Source organism: Arachis duranensis, unplaced genomic scaffold (genome assembly GCF_000817695.3).
Source record: "Arachis duranensis cultivar V14167 unplaced genomic scaffold, aradu.V14167.gnm2.J7QH unplaced_Scaffold_232527, whole genome shotgun sequence".
Lineage (NCBI taxonomy): Eukaryota > Viridiplantae > Streptophyta > Magnoliopsida > Fabales > Fabaceae > Arachis > Arachis duranensis.
The window spans coordinates 68,409-89,777 of NW_026264853.1; the positions used below are offsets into that span (position 1 = coordinate 68,409).

Consider the following 21,369-nt stretch of genomic DNA (forward strand, 5'->3'; position numbering starts at 1 on the left):
TGGATTAAAGGTAAGCAATCTGATTCTATCAAAACATTTCTTAGTCCTAAATTACTTGTTATGATCATTGAATTTCTTATAGCATTTGCTTCTGCCACCAGTGCTGAACATGAAACAATTATCTCTGCTGCTCGCAACAGAAGCTTTCCATCCGTGTCTCTGATCACAACCACAGTTGCTGCCTCCCCTGTGCTTGCTCTGAATGCTACATCGACATTAGTTTTTAACCAACCCTCTAGCAGTGCTCTCCAGGTAATGTGCCCCACGACAAAATATTTTCTAAGAACCAATTCCCAAAAGATGAGACTGTCTCTTTTATTGGAATGCACTGACATTGCGCTCTAGACCAAGTAGCTCTGGTCCACGGGCATCGTAGAAGGGCGTGTTCAGTAGTTTTCTCATCCTCACAACAAATCTGACATATTGGTGTCTTAGTTAACTTCCTTTTGTGTAAATTAGAGTTTACTGGTACAACATTTTGAGAAGCTTTCCACAAAAACATTTTAACTTTTTGTGGTACTGGTAACTCCCATATACATTTCCATAACTCCTTCCAGTCTGCTCCAGTTATTGAGCTCGAAGGCTTTTGTTGTTGTTTTTCTGCCGACGCTTCCTTTCTTGTTATGTAATATCCTGGTTAATAGTGTACATGCCGTCTTGTTTATAAGGCCAGTATAAGAAATCTTCCATTTTCCTCAAGCTGACAGGTGTCTGAAAGATTTTTTGAATCATATGTTGGAAATATTCTGCTTCAATCTTAGCTCTATTCTATCCTTCTCCTTTAATTATTAGCTCGCATACTCTTCGAATCGTGCTGCCCGTCCTGTCACTACCTTTTGTCATGCCTGCAATCCAACTATCTTTTCCTATTACTTTTTTCTCCATTTGCCGTTTCTTCTCAAAAAAATCTCTCCCAATTAAGAGGCTTCTCCACACCCATGATGGTTTCCTTTGAACTTGCACATCCCAAAAGTCCGAGCTGGAAAAATATATGGATTTTAAAATTTTTACCCACAGCGCCTCTGGATCCTTAATCATCCTCAAAGCTTGCTTCGCTAGTTGGGCAATATTCTGACATTGAAAATTTTTAAATCCTAACCCACCTTCCAGCTTGCACTTGCTAATTGTTTTCCAATCATTCCAATGTATGCTTCGGTCTCTACCTGGTGTTGCCCACCAAAATCGAGCAATTCTTGCTGTTAGTCTTTGACAAAAATTGTTGGGAAACATGATCACATTCGTAGCGTATGTCGGGATAGCTTGTATCACTGACTTTATTAAAACCTCCTTACTTGCTTGATTCAAAAGTTTTTCCTTCCATCCATCCATCTTGTTCATAACTTACTCTTCTATCCATCCTAGAGCCCTGCTTTTTTATCTTTCCTACTGAGCTGGGAGGTCTAAATATTTTTTTGGATTATTCCAAGCTGACATTCCCAAGGTTTCTTCTATGCTCACCTTTACTTGTGTTGGAACCTGCCTTTCGTAGGTGATCTCTAATTTTTACACACTAATATTCTGATCTGATGTTTTTGTATATTCATTTAGTATAAGTATAATCTAGTAGATTTCTTCTTCTTTTGCTTCAGCCAAAATGATGCAATCATCTACAAAAAGAGATGAGTGAGAGTTGGAGCCCCTGGTCTGATTTTGAATCCCGAGATTCGGCCATCACTATGTGCTTCTTTCATGAGGATGGAGAAAACCTTAGCAGCTAATATGAATAGGTATGGTGATAAAGAATCACCTTATCTAAGTCCTATTTGTGGATACACCTTTTGTGTTAAGTTTTCATTCACTTTAGATCTATAATTTGCACTCTTAACACACGTCATCACCAGTTGCACCCATTCTTTTTGGAACTCAAAATCTAGAAGGACTTTTTCCAAAAAATCCCATTCCAAGCTGTCGTAGGCCTTATTCATGTCTAGCTTGATTGCCAAATTTCCTGAAGCTTCTTTTCTTTTCTTTTCTAAACTGTGATAAGCTTCTTGACCTATAACTATGTTATCCTGAATTAGTCTCCCGCCCACAAAAGCACTTTGAATAGGTAAAATTAGCTTGTTAAGCCATTTTCTTAGCCTCGTGACCATGATTTTTGCAATGATTTTGTAAATGTGATTGCAATAGCTTATCGGTCTCAAATGATAAGGCTCTCTGGTTGCTTGATTTTTGGAATTAAGACCACAGTAGTTTCTCTTATAGTCTCTGGTAATCTTTTATTCATGAAAAAATCCTTGACCACATCTCCAACTTCCTTACTTATGTTGTCCCAGTACTTTTGGAAGAAGAGTCCATTTAATCCATCAGGTCTCGGTGCTCTGAGAGCTCCCATACTAAAGGCAGCATCCCTTATCTCACTGTCCTTAATTTCTTCCATTAAATCATCATTTATTTCTCGTGTGACCCTCTTTGGAATCTTGCTTATGCACCTTTGCCACTCTGATCTGGTTGAAGTTTTAAATCGATTTCCAAAATGCTCCTCAATCATCCTCATAATATCCCTGTCACAAATCCATTTGCCATCCTTATCTTTCAATCTTTCAATTCTGTTTTTATCTCATCTCTGAATGGTAGTTGCATGGAAAAAGGAAGTATTTTTATCACCCCACCTGAGCCACTTCAGTCTTGCCCTTTTCCCCCCCAGAATTTTTCTTCTTGCTTCCAAAGATTGGCTATTCTTGATTTTATTTCAAAAATTTGCTCCTGATGTCTTTTTGATAGATCCGAAGCTTGTAGTTTCTGCAATACATTGCTTAGATTGGCAATCTCTTTGTCCACTCTTAAGAAGATTTTTTTGCTCCATTTCTTCAGCTCTTGTGTGTAGTTCTTCATTTTTTCTACTAATTTCTGCCACACTTCTTCATTTTCTGTTGGCTTATTCCACCCTCTTCTCACAATATCCCCGCATTCTTCATGGTCCTCCCAGTATGATTCATATTTGAAAAATCTGTTGCTCTTCTTTCTTGGTTCTGGCATTATAATAATAGGACTGTGATCTGAACTATAACTAGTAAAGCAATTAAGGTAGCATGTTGGAACATTATTCTCCATTCCCAGTTTGCCATAGCTCAATCTATCCTTTCTCTTGTATTAAAACCATTTCTTGGGTTGCTATACCAAGTAAATCTTCCTCTTTTTAATTCTAAATCCATGAGAGCATAAGCATCAATTAGCTTTCTAAATTCAATGATTTGGCTGTTTGGTTTTGGGTGAACGCCATTTTTTTTCTTCCTGGTTCAAAATATCGATAATTGAAATCTCCAATAAAAACCTGAGGCTTTTGTTAGTCATCTTTTCTGGAATTGAGCTCACTCCATAGTTGCCTCCTTCTAGCAAAAATAGGGTATCCATTTACAAAATTACAATACCTTTTATTCTCTTTTTTATCCTTAACCTGCGTTAAAATAAAATTGATACTCCAGGAATATATGTTAATATCCAAACTTTTTCTTTCCAAAATAAGCAAAGACCTCCGGGCAAACCCCGGAGTTCTATGCTAAACATTTTATCAAACTGAAGCTTCTTCCTAAGTTTGTTTACATACATTTCCTTTGCTCTTGTTTCCATTAAGAAGACAGCAGCTGGTTTAAGCTGTTTGCACATATTTTTCAATTCTGAAACTGTCACAGGAGCCGCTAACCCGCAACAGTTCCAACTGATTATACTCATAGGTGAGGGTGGGACATGATAAGACCCACCTCCTCAGCCTTCATGCCTTCCATAGTTTCTTCAATTCCTTGCGCATCTTGTACTCTCTGACCTTTACCTGAAATTGTTGGGACCGTTTTACTCTTCTTTCTTACTCTCTAAAACTGTGCCAAATTCTCCCCTTCTTCAGTAACGTCTTCTATTTGCATTTGTACCTCTTCTTTCCTTCCTCTTTTTAGTTGTAAAGTATTACATAATCTTTGGGACAAATCAATTTCATACTGGTATGTTATTGTCATAGCTTGGTTGTTGTTTACTTTCTCCTCTTCATCATCTGCAAGTTCAACAATATAAAACCCTCCGTCTTTAGCCTTGTGGATTTGTTTTCCATTTTTTTCTTTACGTCTTCCTGACTGCAATGTCTCTGGAACTTCTTAACATAATCGAATTTGATTCTCTCTTGAATGCCTTCTATATTTATTCTATCCAACTCCATTCGCTGCTCTTCCTCTGCCTTTTCCCCTTATTGACCCTTCAGCAGCTGCCCAAGAATTAAATCATGCTCTTCCTCCTGTGGGTCATTTTCTAATAGAAATATGGCCTTGTTAATTTTTTGGGATGCATCAGCCTGCTTGCTTAGTGACACTTCATCCTGCCTCTCAAAGCCATATATCTTTGCTTTATTTTTCTGTGAAAGATTATCTACTTCTTTACCTTTGTTCAAGTACTCCTGCTCCTATATACTTAAAGCCTTTTTCTTATGGGTTACTTGCATGGGCTCAGCTTCTTTCTCTTTTGGTTTCAAAGTTTGGAAAGGGCCTTGTGAAGCTAGCCCAATCCCCTTTTCATTAATCCCTTTCTCACTCTCCCCCTCTACTAATATTATTCCAACCACACTTTCTTTATCTTTTTTTGTTTCTTCCTCCACATTCTGACTATCACACTTTTCAGGACATGTAGGTCTGCTTTTGTGTCTCTAGCTTCTGCAGTATCTACCTGCTCTTAGATAGGCCTGCATTCTCTTCCTCCTTCCGTTACCCACCTATTTCATGCGTTTTTTCCATGCGCCACCCATAAAATCGGTTCTGAAGTTTTAATTTCGTTGTCTTTTTGCCTGATTCCTGCTTTTTCAGCTAATGAGGAAATCGACCTGAGTTCCGGAGCTAAAAGATCTTGTCCACATCTTGGTAAGTTTGAGTTATGAATAGTCATTACCTTCTCCTCTCTACAGCTTCTCCTATCATGACCTATCCTTCCACAATTATATCAATAATCATATAACCTTTCATATTTAAATGACGGCTAAGAATAACTGCCATTACTTTTTTTGTACCAAAATTCTGTTTTCAATTGCTCCAAATCATTCACATTCACTCTGACTCTCAGAAAGTTTCTAAGCATTCCCGTCAACGTAAGGATATTCAACTTCTAATAGTTTTCCCAGAGAAGCTCCTATCTTTTCAACATTACTTTTGTTCAACTTTTCTAAGGGCAAGACATGAACTTGGACTCAGATAGCAATGGAGTTATAACATACCTCTTCGAATGAAAGCTCTGTCCTCTACCATTGCAAGCTAAGCATATGTCTGTCCACCCTCCATGGCCCTTCTCCATAAATTCTTATGGAATCTTCTTCATGCTTGAAGTTGAACAAATATGTATTTGCTCCCATGCTTGAGATAATCAAACCTTGGGGCTCTCTCCATATTCTCCTGATTGATTTTTTTTACAGTGACCTTATTTACATTCTTCTCTGTCAAAAATCTTCCAACCAACTTCTTTCTGATCTGATGTTCACCGACATCCTGGTCTCCATCAAGGTGAAGAACTTCTCCACCCAATGCTGCCATGAGCTTGAAATGTTAACTAGCTGAACTTGGAATCTAGACTCAGAAATTTGTGATTGTTTTGGTTGATAATATTATGATTTTCTCTTTCTTCCTTTAACAGAGTTCCGCTGTCGAAGATAAATAAGCTTTCTGTCGAAGTAGTTGCTCTAGCTATCTAGAGAGATTAGCTCTCCCTCCGAGATTAAAATTTTTTTTGGACTCCACTGAATGTATAGATGGGATTACCAGGTTTGAGGATTCTATAATTCCTTTCGATATAATTTTTAAATATCTTCATTCTCAATGTATTGTTCCATAATTTCAAAAACATTGTTTAGAAATGGTATGACCGGTCAAACTTTATATTTTTGGTCTGTCCCACTACTAGCACAGCTGACACGAGCAGAATATCAAACTTAAAGATAGTCTTTTTTTGCACCTACTCAAATAAAGATGTTAAAAACATCTTCTTACGTAGAGTCTTGTGTAAAAAGTGTGCTTTGTTTGTTTGATCACACTTAAAAAAATATATATTTTTATAATATATTAAATTAAATCTTACGATTCATCATCTAATGGCAAAAAAAATATATGCATCTTTATATGAAGACAATTGTAAAATCTTCATGATAGTATCCATTTTTTTTTTAAGTTTTTGGTCGAAATGGGCGAAGAGTAGAATTTTCTGTAGTTTGTATTAATTTGGGTCAAGAATTCAGCTTGATATATAGGTACTTTATTCTACTTGGTTGGATTGGTACTTTTATTTTTGGACAGGTATTGGTACTTAAGTTGGGTCATTATGGCGTCATGTTTGATATCCAACAATGACAAATGCAAGCCCAAATTATGGACAGCATTAAGCCCAATTTATGTTACACTGATCTTGATGTGTCTCATGCAGCCCATCACCTGATTTACATGGCACCCTGAACACTCAAAACAAATATGCAAAAAAATAAATTGGACTTGAACCCTAGAAGCACAAACAAAAAGAAACAGTACTAATCAAATCCAATAATGGGTGGTTGTCAATATTGGTATGGTGGTAATGCTTCAACGAAGTATCAAATTCTAAATATTTTTATTATAAACTCTTATGGCAAGAAATTATTTATTTCAAAAGTTTAAACCAATTATATATATATAACAACAGTTGTCATTGTCATTTCTCCAATTATATATAACACTGTTTAAACTTTAAAGTACTTGGAATAGAAGATTGCAATAATTTTGCTGAGAGGAGTAGGGATCTAATTTTATAAATGAAAATATGAAATATAATATATATTTTCAAAGTTTTCTAAGTAATATAATGAGAGCTTTAAAACATATTAATATTACAAAACAATACGTGTTTTAATACTTGAGAGATTTAATATGGCTATGTATGTATACCAGCTGGTGGTATACACATTCAAATACAAGTGCATCTCGTATGATTGTGATTATCCTTAATTAAAGAATAATTAGTAGGAGTACGTAGTAGTAGTGTTTATTATTGAGGGTAAAGTTCCTCACGTATGATAAAGCAATGATTGCTTTGTTTCTTTTGACAATAAAAGTTCTAACATCAAGAATCACTTTATCCTCTTTGCCACATGAAATATATATGATATCATCCCTTTTTTTGGAACGATTTGGAAAAAAAAAAGTTTAAAGAATAATAATTCATATTCATATTCTGAAAAATCTACACAATCTTTTTTGTCTTTCAAAAACCGATTTATCACCAGTAATAACTCCCATACTTTTTTTGGATATGACTTCTAAAGACTTGTCCGATTCATTTCTCCTCCTTTTTAAAGATATAGAATGCTAAGCAGCAGGATGGGCAGCATCCCCACCAGTTTCTTTCACCAACCCAGAACCACTACCAACTTTTTCCTTTTTCTAACTCGAATAGGACTGGAGCTATGAAGTGTTCAGATGAGGAATTCGTCCGCCTACAATAAACAGCAACAGTACATCAGCAATCAGAAATCATCAAAACCAAAAACACAGGTCTATGATTATCTATATGTGCTTTCAACTCCTCTTTATTATTTTCCCTCTCAAAATGTAACATATCCGGAATAGACAAGCATTTGCCAGAAAAAGTTTCCCTCAGACATCTCGACCGGGAAGTAGCATATCTTTCAAGAAAAAAATTCGGAAAAAACCAACCCTAAAAGCTATCTTGAATAAAAGAAGGGAACCTTATTCGTGGACAGATGAGCGTTTGCGACCGTTTACAAGAGTTAATACCGAAACAGACAATTCCAGATGCCCTCAGACAGATACCACTAAACAAGTAAAGGACAACGGACAGTATTCGTGGATATAGCGGGAAGACCTACTATCATTCAAGGAAGCGGACCGTTGACGACAGCGGGATGGACAGATGCTACTCAAAAAGCCGATTATCGCCTATGAAAAAATTCAAAAAAAGGCCTTTTCCTCACTTCTCTCACCAGCCTAAAAAATCTGCATAGGCTCCAAACACTAATATAGAGGAAACTTCTCTATCAGTTCACTGTCTAGGTAAAAAGGGTACTTGATCTCCAAAGATCGAACCTTTATAAACAAAGACTTAAAATTTTTAAAAGAAGGGATCTCACATGAAACTCGGTAAAACAAAGAGTATACATATAGAAATACTCTCAGTCCTCTCTCCTTTCGCAAACCCTTTCCTCAATAGTACAGGGGAGGAGTTCAACACAGACACTCGACCCCTCTCTGAAAAGCTTCAGAGCCTCTAGCTCACGAAGGGACTCGACATCACAAAATGACGACGCAAGAGTCTTTACGTCGACATGCACCCAATGGTAAGGATTTTCTTTGTTTACTTCAACTACGTTGACTTTATCCTTTTCCTTTGATCTCACCCTAAATTCGGCCACAAAGATCTCGGCTCAAATCGATTACTCATTCAGCGCCAACCAATCTATAAAACAAGAATAAGGCCAACTAAGCTAGGGGGATCATCGGACAACAACCCACTGATCACATACTCATTTTTCTAAGTGATTCTTTATTGACTTGAACGTCGGAGTCCTTTTTGCAGGTACCACGTTTGGGTCCGAGTTCACGAGGGTTATTATTTTAATTATACTATTGTAGTTTTTTTATTTAGTTTTAAATTTTCATCATTTATCTTTGTAATTCGTAATTTTACTTTTTTTCTTTTAAATATTTAATACATATAATTTTTAGAGAATATTAATGTTGTGATTAATAATTAGAATCAAGATTTAATTGTTTAAAAAAATAGTTTTACGTTAATTTTATAACTATTAATATAATAATTTTTTACTAATGTCTAATTATATATTTATATATAGAGAAAAAATATTATTTTTTAAATTTTTTTATGTCTTAGATAATTAATTATTAGTCAAAAATGATGGTGGTCTAGATGCGGGGGGATATCACTATAAAAAATACAGCTCTTTTTTTAATTTTCATCAGCCAACAAGAACCCTCCTTGGTCATAACAAGGGAACTAGCACTAAGCGACTAATAACGGAGGAAAGACCCGCATAGAAGATAGGCGTATACCTATGTACATAGCATCTGGTAAGAACGTTATTTACCACAACTATCATACTTCACAAATTCCCAAAGAGAATAAGCACTGGTTCAAAGTCTTCTTTATGATACACGTAGCAACTCTTCTTGTTCAATCCTTGAATTGGAACGACGAGAGAGTGACTAAGCCGAAAAGGTATAGCGGGAATTGGTAACCCGGTTAGATCGATGACCTCAAAACCAGTAACAACCCTAGCTTAGCCTCTTTCTGAGCATTGTGCTCTATCTTCTCTTCCCTACAGCACATTTGCTTGAGTGCTATGCGCGCGATTGCTTCCTTATATAGCTATAGCTAGCTTCTTTGTTTTCTTTTTTAAGTATCTCGTTACTAGACTAGCTTTTTTGAGTGACCCAGGAACAAACTCTCCCTTAGGGTGCATTTCTGGTGAGTAAGTCGAGTCCTTCTTGCTTGAAAGGAATAGCTTGCTTTGTGACTGAAAACAATTAATAAGTCCAATTAGGCCTAAGATCTTGTGGTAAATTACCCAACCCGCTTCAACCAATTCTTACTTCCTAAGGAAGTGTAAGCCATACTTTCTTTCTTAGAAAGATAGCCCTGTTGTCAGCCACGCTTTGTTTGAGATCCGTTGCAGGACATGTGAACTTCTACTTCTTAGTAAACGGGCTTCTTCAAAGTAAGGTGCGGAGCAGAAGCCGGGGAGAGGAATTAGATCCTTTGCATACAGAACAGACTTTTTTCCAAATAGAAGTTACATAGAGTCTGGTGGTATTGTATATAAGTATAAGAATAAGGATTTTTTTAGGAGTTATAAATTTCACACGAAATTTCGTAAGAGAAGAAAGCAAAAGGCTTTGACTTGAGTAAAGTAGAGAAAGAAAAAGCTTTATCAAAAAGCGTCCGCTCACGTCAAGTCCGAAGGAGATGTAGTTGCTTTGACTTTCTTTGACATTGGATTGGTGTGCAGTGAGAGGGGCCTCTCCCTCCTTATTTGATTCATTTTATAAGGCGAGGCTGTAGACCAACAATCCAGCAAAAGGGCTTCAAAGCTCCTTTCTCAAAACCTCCCGTCTTCACAATAATAAGGTAAGCATCAAAGTCCAGCAAACCCAACCTATACAAAGAACTCTTTTTAGCCCCTACTCCTAACAAGTGAAAGTAACTGGGTTTGTAGAAATTTTTTTCAAGTGAGAGAGTTGGCTATAAGATATATTATACTAAAATTTGGCAATGAAATCAATACATTTCATCTCATCTCTCTGGTATGACTCTCGGCTGCCTACAGGTTTTATAGTGGAAAGTTATGTATGGTGAGCAGATCATGGAGGAATCTTTTGTTCCCCAAAATAAATGTGAAAGTTGCAGACATACTTTTTTTTTTAATTTTGGATGGTCCCTTCTTACAGCTGCAAATCAAGATCCGCAAGAAATATTATGGATGTAAAGTCCTTGAACGGTGAGCAATAAAATAGAGTTATATGGATGTCTGATCACTCAGTTTTCCATAAAAAATGCCTAGAGGTTAATCAGAGCTACTATGCCTTGGTTGAATTAAAACAGGAGATCTTTTTAAGAAGGAACTCAGTCGTGGACTGATTCCGACTCTTTACCAGAAGAAAACGGAGGAGCGGCATGGTTTCTATTAGAAAGGCTATTTCTTGCATATCCAGAATAGTCTGTAGCGAAAAGCCTTCTTTATAGGCAAGGCAGGAGCTAGAAGCAACTCGCCAGACTCGAACTGGCATGGCTCGCATCAAGCCTATTCTTCCACTCAATAGAGTTTCTTTTGTTCCGCAATTCGAAAGCCTAAGCCTTTTGACATCTACGGGTCCGCTGGTTAAACGAAAAGAGTCCTCTTTCTGGACTCCCCCTAGACCTCTGTCTGGTCTAGAGAACATCTCTAAGCTCTAGAGCTCCTGTCCTTACTAAAAGCGTAACCAGCACCAATCTCCTTTTCATCTTGGGGGTGATTCTATATATTAACCTTTTGTAAGGCAAAATTCCTAATGGTGGAGGAGCCCTGTAAATCCACTTTTCCACTCCCCCTGCTTAGCAGGGGACCTCGCAGTCACCTTTGGCTCGAGCTACTTTTACTTTCCGATAACAGATAACTTGTTGCCCGATTCTACCTGTAAAAAAATCAATCACTTCTAACACTTACAAAGACCTCTGAAGCGATCTTCTTATAGTAAATAAGTTTAGATTAAGCCAACCTGCTAATCCCTATATCTAGAGCTAGAGAAAGAAAAAGCAAGGCAACTTCCGTAACGAGTCAATTTGGATTGGATTGGAGTCTAAATCTTGGTGGGAAGTCCAAATATGCCGTCATTTTGAGATGTAGGAAATGTCGAGTCATAAACTGAAAGGATATATAATAAAAGGTGTATGGTATAATAGCCAAAGCAATCCATGATGTGACAAAATGGATAGAACTTTGAAGAAAGATAACACTGATACTATACTATACATTGATCTTTTTTTTTGTCCGGAAACAATAAAAGAAAGTCCTATCTAATTATGCAACAGCATCCAGGGAAGAAAGAAGTAAGGGCTTATAACTCGAATATCTCAGAGGATAAAGATCCAAAATCAAGGAGTTGGATAGATATCAAGATGGATGTGGAAGAAACTTAGGTATTTTTGGAGATAGACCAGAAAGATTTTAAGAAGACATTTAGATTGGAGAAAGGCCTCTAATAGATAAATTTCCAAGATTCTATTTGATATTGACATTGAAATTTGATACGTATCCTATTTTCTTTTGTTAGTGAAGATGTAAGAAAGGAAGTGATGGACGGTGGCAGACACTACAACCGTGGCACCGTTGAGGAAGTTTTGCTCGACTTCAAGGGTCACAGAGCTGCTATGATCAAAGCCCTCACCATTGATGTTGAGGAGTGTTGCCGGCAGTGTGATCCATATAAGGAGAACCTCTGTCTGTGTATGGATACCCCACTGAACAGTGGGAAGTTAATTTACCCGCTGAAGAAATTCGAGCAGTAACAAATCATATAACTTGGAAGAAGAAATGATAAAACCACAACTAGTTAAAGATTATTAACAAGCCGTTATCTTAAAAAGCGGCCCTTAAAGCCCTTTCTAAAATCATGGCCAAACTCCACGAATCAGTAAACTAATCATCTGTATAAACGAGGAACTAACATCGACATAAATAGGTTTCACTTAATTTATTTGAATATTCATTAATATCTCTTTTAAGCTTCTTTCCTGATTTGTAATATCTTTTATAAGTATTTTCATCACCGTGTTTAAGTCAAGCCGACATATAACTCTCCAGGTTAAGCAATACACTGCTAGGAGGAACCGCTATAATTCGGCTATCTCCACACTAACAGAACAAAATTTGAGACCACTGCAAACTATGAATTTTGGAATGACCTGGTATGGAACTGGAATCTTAGACGAAGAAGACAGTTTTTTGAGTGGGAGAGTTAGATTTTATATTACAACAGGTTGTTCTGTGTGTGCAGGTGACGAAGATAGATTATCTTACAATTTCTCAAAAGAAGGAAGCTTCTCGGTCGGTTAGATCGCTAGTGAACATAGCTCGGAAAAAAAAGTTAGACATGTCAGAATACAAACATTGTTTTGATAATATCTGGAGCAGATTGATTCTCTCAATAGTGGAGATAATGACATAGTTTGCTATTATTAGCAATCTTAATACAAATATGACAAGATAAACTCTAAGTTTATACTAAATAAATTGCGGTTTATGTAAGAAAGCGCTTGTAAGTACGTGAAAAAAATGTGAGAAAAGCTAATGCATGTAGAAGGGATTAGATAGGTTAGGCCGGAATTAAAAACTTTCTTTGTTTCATGGTATGATCAAGATGGAACAAAATGTGGGAGAAAAAATTGGATCAATTTATGGTTTGTAAAAGTGTGGACAATATGGAGAATTAGAAATCTTAAGCTCTTTGAAAAGAAAAAATTTCAACAAGATGAAAATATTGAATGCTTGGTCTTTTTATGAGAAGTTGAGACTGATTAATAGAAGGAGTAAAGGAATAGACCATAGAAAACACCACGAGGAAAAAAGGAGTTGGTAGTTATGTATAGAATATATTCATGAAAAATATGTGACTGCAGTGGGTGGTTATCTCTTGAATCATAATAATAACGTGTTTTTTTTTTTTTTGTGTGAAGTTGTAGCTGTAGGATGTAATGCGGGTGCAGTTGTGCTTGGTGTAGAATGTGTAGAATTAGTGACATAATTTATTATTGAAGAGGAGTTGAATCATTGGATGAAGTAGTATTCATATCTAAGGACCAGTATTTGGTGAGATGGGGAAAAGAGAATGTGAATATATATTGGATGCTAAACTTTGAGAGAATGTGAATATAACAGGGATTATTTATAATAAATTAGTGGATCACTTGGAGAGAAAACTTAGAGAAAAAATATATATTTGTTGTAAATTGATAATACTTGTTTAGATTGATGACACTCATTGTGTGTTGAGTGGAGGCCTTATGTTGGTTGTGTGTTGTTGATAGAAGATAATGTAATTTGAAAAAGGACTATGTGGAGTTTATTTTTTTTCAAAGAGCTATTGGTGTTGCTAGCGTTGGCTTCTTTGTTTGTTTTAATTTTATTGTATTGTTTACTTGAATTCTTGATGTTGTCTGTTTTTCTTTAGGAGCTTGGAGGTGATTACGTAGTTTTAATAGCAATATCGAAAGAGTTTATATAATTGATCATTAAACGTTTTAAGATTTTTCTCTTCATTGGGTCAAGGTTATATTATGATTTAACTATTAAAAAATATTTATATTCTCATTATCTTATTACGAAAAGATATACCAGTATATATATAGGTCACTTTCTGTCAGCAATCAAAATATTCAAAACACATATTTATTATTTTTTTAAATTTTGTAAAAAAAAAGATATTTAGGAATCACGGTTGATATTAAAAAAAAGTTATTTTAATTTCTTTCGATATAATGTTCAAATATCTTCACTTTCAATGTATTGTTCCATAATTTCAAAAACATTTTTTAGGAATAGTATGACCGGTTTGGTCTGGCCCACTGGTAGCATTGTTGACCCGAGCAGAACATCAAACTTAAAGATAAGAGTGTTTTCTTAAATGTTTTTGGTCGAAATGGGTTAAGAGTAGAATTTTCTGTCGTTTGTATTATTTTGGGTCAAGAATTCAACCCACGATATATAGATACTTTATTCTACTTGGTTGGATTGGTACTTAATTTGGGTCATTACGGCGTCGCCCAAAGTATGGACAGCGTTAAGCCCAATTTGATTATGTTACAGTGATCTTGATGAATCTCTTGCAGCCCATCAGACCAAAACAAATATGCCAAAAAAGAAATAGGGGTAGCCCTAGAAGCCCAAACAAAAGGAACAGTAATCAAATCCAATAATGGATGGTTGTCAATTTGTCATACTTGTCAAAATTGATATGGTGGTAAACTGGTAATACTTCAATGAAGTATCAAATCCTAAATATTTTGATTATAAACTCTTATGGCAAGAAATTATTTATTCCAAAAGTTTAAAAACATATTGATATTACAAAACAATACGCGTTTTAATACTTGAGAGATTTAATATGGCTATGTATGTATACCAGCTGGTATACACATTCAAATACAAGTGCATCTCGTATGATTGTGATTATCCTTAATTAAAGAATAATTAGTAGGAGTACGTAGTAGTAGTGTTTATTATTGAGGGTAAAGTTCCTCACGTATGATAAAGCAATGATTGCTTTGTTTCTTTTGACAATAAAAGTTCTAACATCAAGAATCACTTTATCCTCTTTGCCACATGAAATATATATGATATCATCCCTTCTTTTTGTGGAACGATTTGGAAAAAAAGTTTAATAAAGAATAATAATTGATATTCATATTCTGAATTCTGATCCTCTTTAAGAAAAAGCAAATAAAACGCGGGTTTAAGATACATTTGAAATTAGATTGGAACCATGCAAACGCAACGGTACCTTTGGATGATGAGCTTTTTCTCTTTTTTCTTCTTTATTATCACAAATAGAATTCAACTTTGTCTTTGGTTTTCTTCAATTCTTTCACTCTTATTAGCTTCTCTACAAACTAAATATTCATTCTCACTACTTTGAAGTAATCATCATGGCAGGGGAAAGATCAACGGCCAAGAAAACTATCATTGGAAGCTTAATGCGGAAGAAGCTTTCTGACATCACCAACTCCTCACACCACCTTCAAGAACAACAAAAACCACTAGAGGATACTACTTCTTCTAATTCTGCTGATAAGGATTGCATTCAACAACTTCTAAAGGTTTAATTTCTCTCATCATCCTTGTTTTCAATTTGTGTTATTATTTAAGTACTTGAATTTTTTTTATGCAGGAAAGAATGACTCTGCTGAAGCTGCTAGCTGAGAAAAAGTATCCTCTCATATAATCTATGGAAATATATAATTAGGAAGAATTTGATTTAGTTTTCCTTGATTAAAATTGGAAACAGTAAAATAATTGAATGGACTAAAGCTGAGATGCAGATGTTGAGAGGCAATGTTCAAAAACTGCAACTACAGAATTGGAATCTTGCTCAATCAAACACACACATGCTAGCGGTACATTTTACATCTTATACATTCATATTAATATCATTATTTTCACAGGGATAATAATTCTATCTAATTGCTCTTGCAGGAGCTTAATTTAGGAAGGGAAAGGGTGAGTTTATATATATATTTCGGTAATGCTAGAAAGACAAAATTAAAAAGAAAAACAGCCAAAACTTGCTTTATTTAACATTGATTAATTATTGCAACAATAAATAAATGCTAAATAAAACAAGTTATGACTTTTTTTGATTGTTTTTCTTTGGTTATTAAACATTTCCGTATATATTTAGACTGCAAATTTAAATTTCATTATCTTGCAATGATATAAACCTTTTGATGAAACTCAATTTTAGATAAAAGCATTGCAACATGAACTTGTATGGAGGGTTGCTTTATTTAAAGGGAACAAGACCAACACTGAGATTGTAGTGGTATGTTTCTAACATACAATTCTGAGCTTCATTTAGTTTTGTACCTTAGAAAATGATACTATAGAATGTTACATGTTAGGAAAAGGTGGAGATGAAGAATGGAAACTTGGCAGATGATGGAGATGATGAAGCAGGGAAACCGTCTCCAGAAGCTAGCTATCACAAAAAAAGGAACATGAATAATAGAAGAAGATCCATTAGGCGTAGATGTAAATGCTTGCACGGTGCTCATTCTCTCCTACATATTTAAATCTATCAAATGTTTCTTTTCTTACACTTGTTATTTAATGGTTCTTGACTTGTAATTTTTCAGCTACTCCTTCCCCAAAGAATCCACCAAAAACTAGACAAAAGGACAAAGGGGAGCCTCTAGAAGAATTGTTTGAGATAGAGGATGGTAGTTTTGTTGTGAATGTCACTCCATCAAGGCCTAAACAAAAAGCAAAACATGTCACAACACAAACAATCTCTGCTTCAAAATCATCTTCCTTCCGAATACCATTTCTAAAATCATAACTTCCTTCAAAACCACATCAACCATACTATTATTAACATATACTCTAGTGTGTTGCATTTACCAACTTACTATTTTACTGTTGTTTTCTTAGTTCTTACATTGAATAACTATGTACTGTAGCAAACTTGGATTCCACTTGGGCCGAGTCTGATTGTTCAATTTGGGCCTTTGGATACATATATGGGCCTTTATTGCTGTATAAAATGCACATCATTTGAAGAAGCACAGAACAAAAAAGAATGCCATATAGACAAAGCGCGTGGAACCTATCTTTATTCCATTTTTATGCCTAACCCTACATACTTTGGCGTTTAGTTAACAATGATTTCATTTAATTTATATTCCTTATGATAAAAATTTGTACTCATAAGAACAATTTACCTTACAGAAAATGAAACAGTCGCTAATCCCACATTTTTCCTTTTCCTCTAACTGAAATCCTATAATTCATTGCTGTTCCTCCTTGCAAGTAAGTACTAAGTAGTACTATTTTTCCCATTTTGGAATGCATCACATTCACTAGCATAGCGGGTTTTATATTTAAGGCATATAGTGCAATAGTATGTCACCCTAGTATTATTAATAAGTATTAACTTAAGTTAATTTGGTCTCCAACTTCAGCCTTAACTATCACTTGGGATTCCAAAAACATGACATGATTGGAGATGGAATTGACGACCTACCTAAAATGACTTTTATATAACAAAGGGTTAGCTCTAAGTAGTGACCCATTATTTATTTTTGTGCTCTATTTAATCAAATTCTTCAAGTTGATGGATCCCACGCGGTTTAAATTAAACAAAGTTGGGTGTTGTTACCCGCTAAGACCCCACTCCTGTGGACTAATTAATAATTAATTATCTAATTTCCCAACTTTATTATACCTTATCAATGTAGGAGTATATTCCATCTTTCATATAACTCCAAGCTTTTGTATCTAAGGCCTTGTTTTGTTATGACAAATCCTGCAGAATCACTTTGATTTTTTTAGTAAAGTCTCATATATATTTGCAAATAAAACTTGCTCTTCTCATCACATGTCTACAATTGCTTATATTATTATTCAAATTACGGAACGCATGCATGTTAGTTTAGTTTATAATTAATATTTGTTCTGTGTCAGTACTTGGAAGTAACGTCTCGATCGTATATTTTGTATTATTGAAAGGGATTGAAGTGGAGGGGCACTTCTTTTTTTCATATTTGAATTGTTTTAGAGGGTTTTATATATTTATCATATACACTAACACACGTAGTTATGTATGTTGAGCACGAAGTGTATGCATGCTTAAAATATATTAATTAATTATCTACCATATATTAATTGGAACATTTAGATAGTTGGATTTGATGTATTGCGCGCCAAATCTCTCAACGCACGCATTTTCTTTTTGATACGTTTTTGTTTATTTAAATAAAAAGAGTTAAAAGTGGACAAGTCAAAAGGGGCATAGAATACGACTTTAATCATCCTCACTTTTGATTATTTATAATTCAATATATATGACTCTCTTTAACTGCCACTGAAAGAAATTCGTTAATTCTTTTTCTACTGAAGAGAAACTGTAATTATTGTTGTCTCTTAAGAGACAATGTAATTAACTTTAATTTCGGATAACATCACTACTTTGATGTTTTAGCGCAAAATGATTCTTAGGTCACTAAACATATATCCTTTCCTTTCTTTAATTTCTTTATAAAGCGATTCCTCTGTGTATGTATGCTTAAATTGTGTGTGGATTATCCATATAATAATCTCTATTCTCAATCGTAAATAAATTGACCATAACTATTTTAACTGTTATTTTTAAATAAAAATTATATATTCTAAGAAATAAATAATCATAAATAATTTAACATATTTAATTACATTATTTAATATTAATATTTTAACTGTTATTTTTAGATAAAAACTTATATTATATTCAAATAAATTTAATAATTCACACAATTATTAGATAATTTAACATATTTAACTAAATTTTTATCTATTGCATTTTATATTCTATAACCATGTTTATACGAGTAACCACCAAAATGAAATTAAAAGATACTAATGGATGTTATAAGACTTTTTGATGTGGCATATTTTCAAATGAAACATGATGTGGTACAGTATCAAAGTGCAAGTGCGTGTAGAAATTCTCTCCCTCTCCCAAAGGTTCCGCTGCAATCAAATAACAAAGCATACACAATTATTTAATACAAATAAATTGGACTACCATCACAACCTTTAGGGATAAGGTAGTCTCAAACGCAAAAAAGAATAAATTGAGCTAGTTTTAATTTTAAGGTTGATTTAATTTAGTCAATAGAACTACTCAATTAATCAATCTTGCATTGATATATAATAATAAAGAAATTGTTGAAATAAAAAGAATTGAGATGGATGGAGTAAATGTGAGTCCTGAGACAAAGATGGCAAAGCAATATAATGAATTAAGAATATGTCACGTGTTTAGTGTCTCTTATCCAATGCCAGAAACAACATTCATGAGAATAATGGGACTATACCGATACCATGTTATTTGGCCGACAAAAGCACTGCCAAGAATATCTGAAATTGCAACCAAAATGGGAGAACCTCTCATCCACATTCTTCTATTTTCATTATTGGAATTCCTTGTAAAGGGATCAAACTCATTAATATTCTTATATATAAGTCTCAATATATATCATTCTGTACTCCAATTTGCCAACCGGATCATACCCCTTTCCTCACTGCTCCGACCACCACCACCATTTTACGATAATGTGGGCCCATTTCTATCTATAATGTCCCACTCCCACCAGGTTACATATATATTATGGACCTAATAATAATGTTTGCCAAGTCTCAAAACAAATAAATAAAATTAGAAAAAATCTAGAGCCACCAATTTTATTAAATTTTGGCCAACATATAATCAACAAAATAAAAATGAGTAATTTTACACTATTGAATGAAATCTCACACCATTAAAAACATTATTAATAGTTATTTAATGACTACAAATCACAAAAATTGCTGATCCTAACACTCTTCATAAAATCAAACCACTCTCCAATTCCAATATTCACAACTTGTAGTAGAGTAGTCCGCAGTTAGTTAAACAAAGGTGAAGGTTAATTAGTTGCGTTTATAAGTTCAGTGTGAAATTACTCAACTTATTTTTTTATGGTAAATTTTAAATAATATTTAAAAATTATTTATTTTTATATTTTTTAAATTAAATATTAATTTTTATTTTTTTAGTAAATTAGGTAATTATATATAGGCACCATGCACCAATTAATTATCAGCAGGATATATAAAAATGGAGATGTGGTCTTATATACTCTATTATTGACTATTATCTTTAATGACAATGCCAACAAAAATTATGTTTGATAATTATTAAGCAATGTTTTGTATTTTTTTATTTTGGGTCAAATTTGTAATCCAACAATAAAAAAAATCTGTTGGAAACTTTTTTAGAGAGAGATGTGGCGATTAAGATTCTTTATTTTTATTTTTTAAATAATTGAAAATTAATCTATTATTATCATATAGACGTATGTACTAATATATGTATTATATGTAAATATAATTTTTATATAGAATAATTGATGATTTTTTTAGAGATCAGTTATAACCATTCATAAATTTTTCCTTTTCACTTAAATTTTAGAAAATTGACTTCATGATGATATGATATTAGATATCATTATTGTTAACTTAAAAAAAAAACAACATAGAAATAATTAAAAAAATTATAGAAAAAATTCACATAAATCTAAAAAAATGACTTCATGACATCTCTAATTTTGTAAGAATAGATCTAAACATATACAAAACAAATTTTAGAAATTATGAGGTATATATATTACACTTTATTTGAAAAAAGCAAAGTGAAATTCCCAAAGATTTCTTTGGGTATTTTTATTAGTTAGATGATGAATCGAGGTTTTATTGGGTTTCTTTGTTGGATATTCAATTAGTTGATTAATAATCATAATTGTAAGCATCATGGCACGTCTAAACACTGTTGTAAATCATGGCTTCATAACATGCCTAAGATGATGTACCTTTACATGGAAATGAATAGGATCACTTCTTTATGCTCTTATAGGCTCTTTATTCTTACTTTCTTTTAATAGCAAAATGAGTGTATTAACGACTAACTACCGTCTAAATTAAATATTAAACTTTTGGTTGAGTATGATATGAAATAATTAAGAAACATTGATAATGCCTATGAAATTATTATAGTGGATGCGAGTAGAAAAATGGGCACGCTTGCTAAGTTGTATGATAACATAATAAACTAATTAATCAATGGTGTAAATTATAAAAAAGAATCCATAGTGGGCAGCACAATCTCCAAAAAGATCCTCAACGCTACAATTTAAATAAAGTAAAATACTCAAGGGATAAATCAAGTTATGGTCGTTATTCACAAGAATGAAGATAAAAATAAAACCAAAGTGTTATAAAACATAAATAGGGTTCCAAAGTCGTCTCTGTCTGGCATCTTCCCTACCAGGCAAACTTAATCACGAATTAAGGTGTCCTTTGAGTTATCAAAAAGCACCTCCAATGCTTAAATTTGCCGCTTCCTAAACAGTTATTACTAATTAGCACACATAATCATGCGTATACAACCAACTTTGAGCAGGTATTAACTATTAAGGATAGAATTTAGAGTTTAAAATTTTAGATAAAAAAAATTTGAAGATTGAATAATATTGGACTCGATTAGAAACTACTTATGTGGGTATTAATTATTAAAGAACTAACTCTTAATTATTCAATATTAACTAATTTTCTTTTGTTATAAAACTATATTTTTT

General features: G+C 33.8%; 1 protein-coding gene across 3 annotated transcripts; it reads left to right on the forward strand.

Annotated features, from left to right (window-relative positions):
* The first annotated feature begins 14,900 nt into the window (after positions 1-14,900).
* LOC127744265 (SHUGOSHIN 2-like) lies at positions 14,901-16,779 on the forward strand. 3 transcript variants are annotated; one of them, XM_052256548.1, is made up of 7 exons: positions 14,901-15,318; positions 15,390-15,427; positions 15,507-15,615; positions 15,695-15,718; positions 15,963-16,040; positions 16,120-16,249; positions 16,354-16,779. In XM_052256548.1, exons 1-7 carry the CDS (start codon positions 15,148-15,150, stop codon positions 16,554-16,556), a joined length of 753 nt encoding a protein of 250 aa, XP_052112508.1. In that variant the 5' UTR covers positions 14,901-15,147; the 3' UTR covers positions 16,557-16,779. The 3 variants fall into 3 exon arrangements, with proteins under 3 accessions (XP_052112508.1, XP_052112509.1, XP_052112507.1); XM_052256547.1 differs by having other exon boundaries at positions 14,911-15,318; positions 16,120-16,264; XM_052256549.1 differs by lacking the exon at positions 15,695-15,718 and having other exon boundaries at positions 14,908-15,318; positions 16,120-16,264.
* The last annotated feature ends 4,590 nt before the right edge of the window (positions 16,780-21,369 follow it).

Excerpts from the sequence above, each read along its gene's own strand:
- LOC127744265 (XM_052256547.1), top strand. The coding sequence starts at position 15,148 with ATGGCAGGGGAAAGATCAACGGCCAAGAAAACTATCATTGGAAGCTTA. Across the intron at positions 15,319-15,389 it reads GCATTCAACAACTTCTAAAG|GAAAGAATGACTCTGCTGAA; the intron begins GTTTAATTTCTC and ends TTTTTTATGCAG. Across the intron at positions 16,041-16,119 it reads CCAACACTGAGATTGTAGTG|GAAAAGGTGGAGATGAAGAA; the intron begins GTATGTTTCTAA and ends GTTACATGTTAG.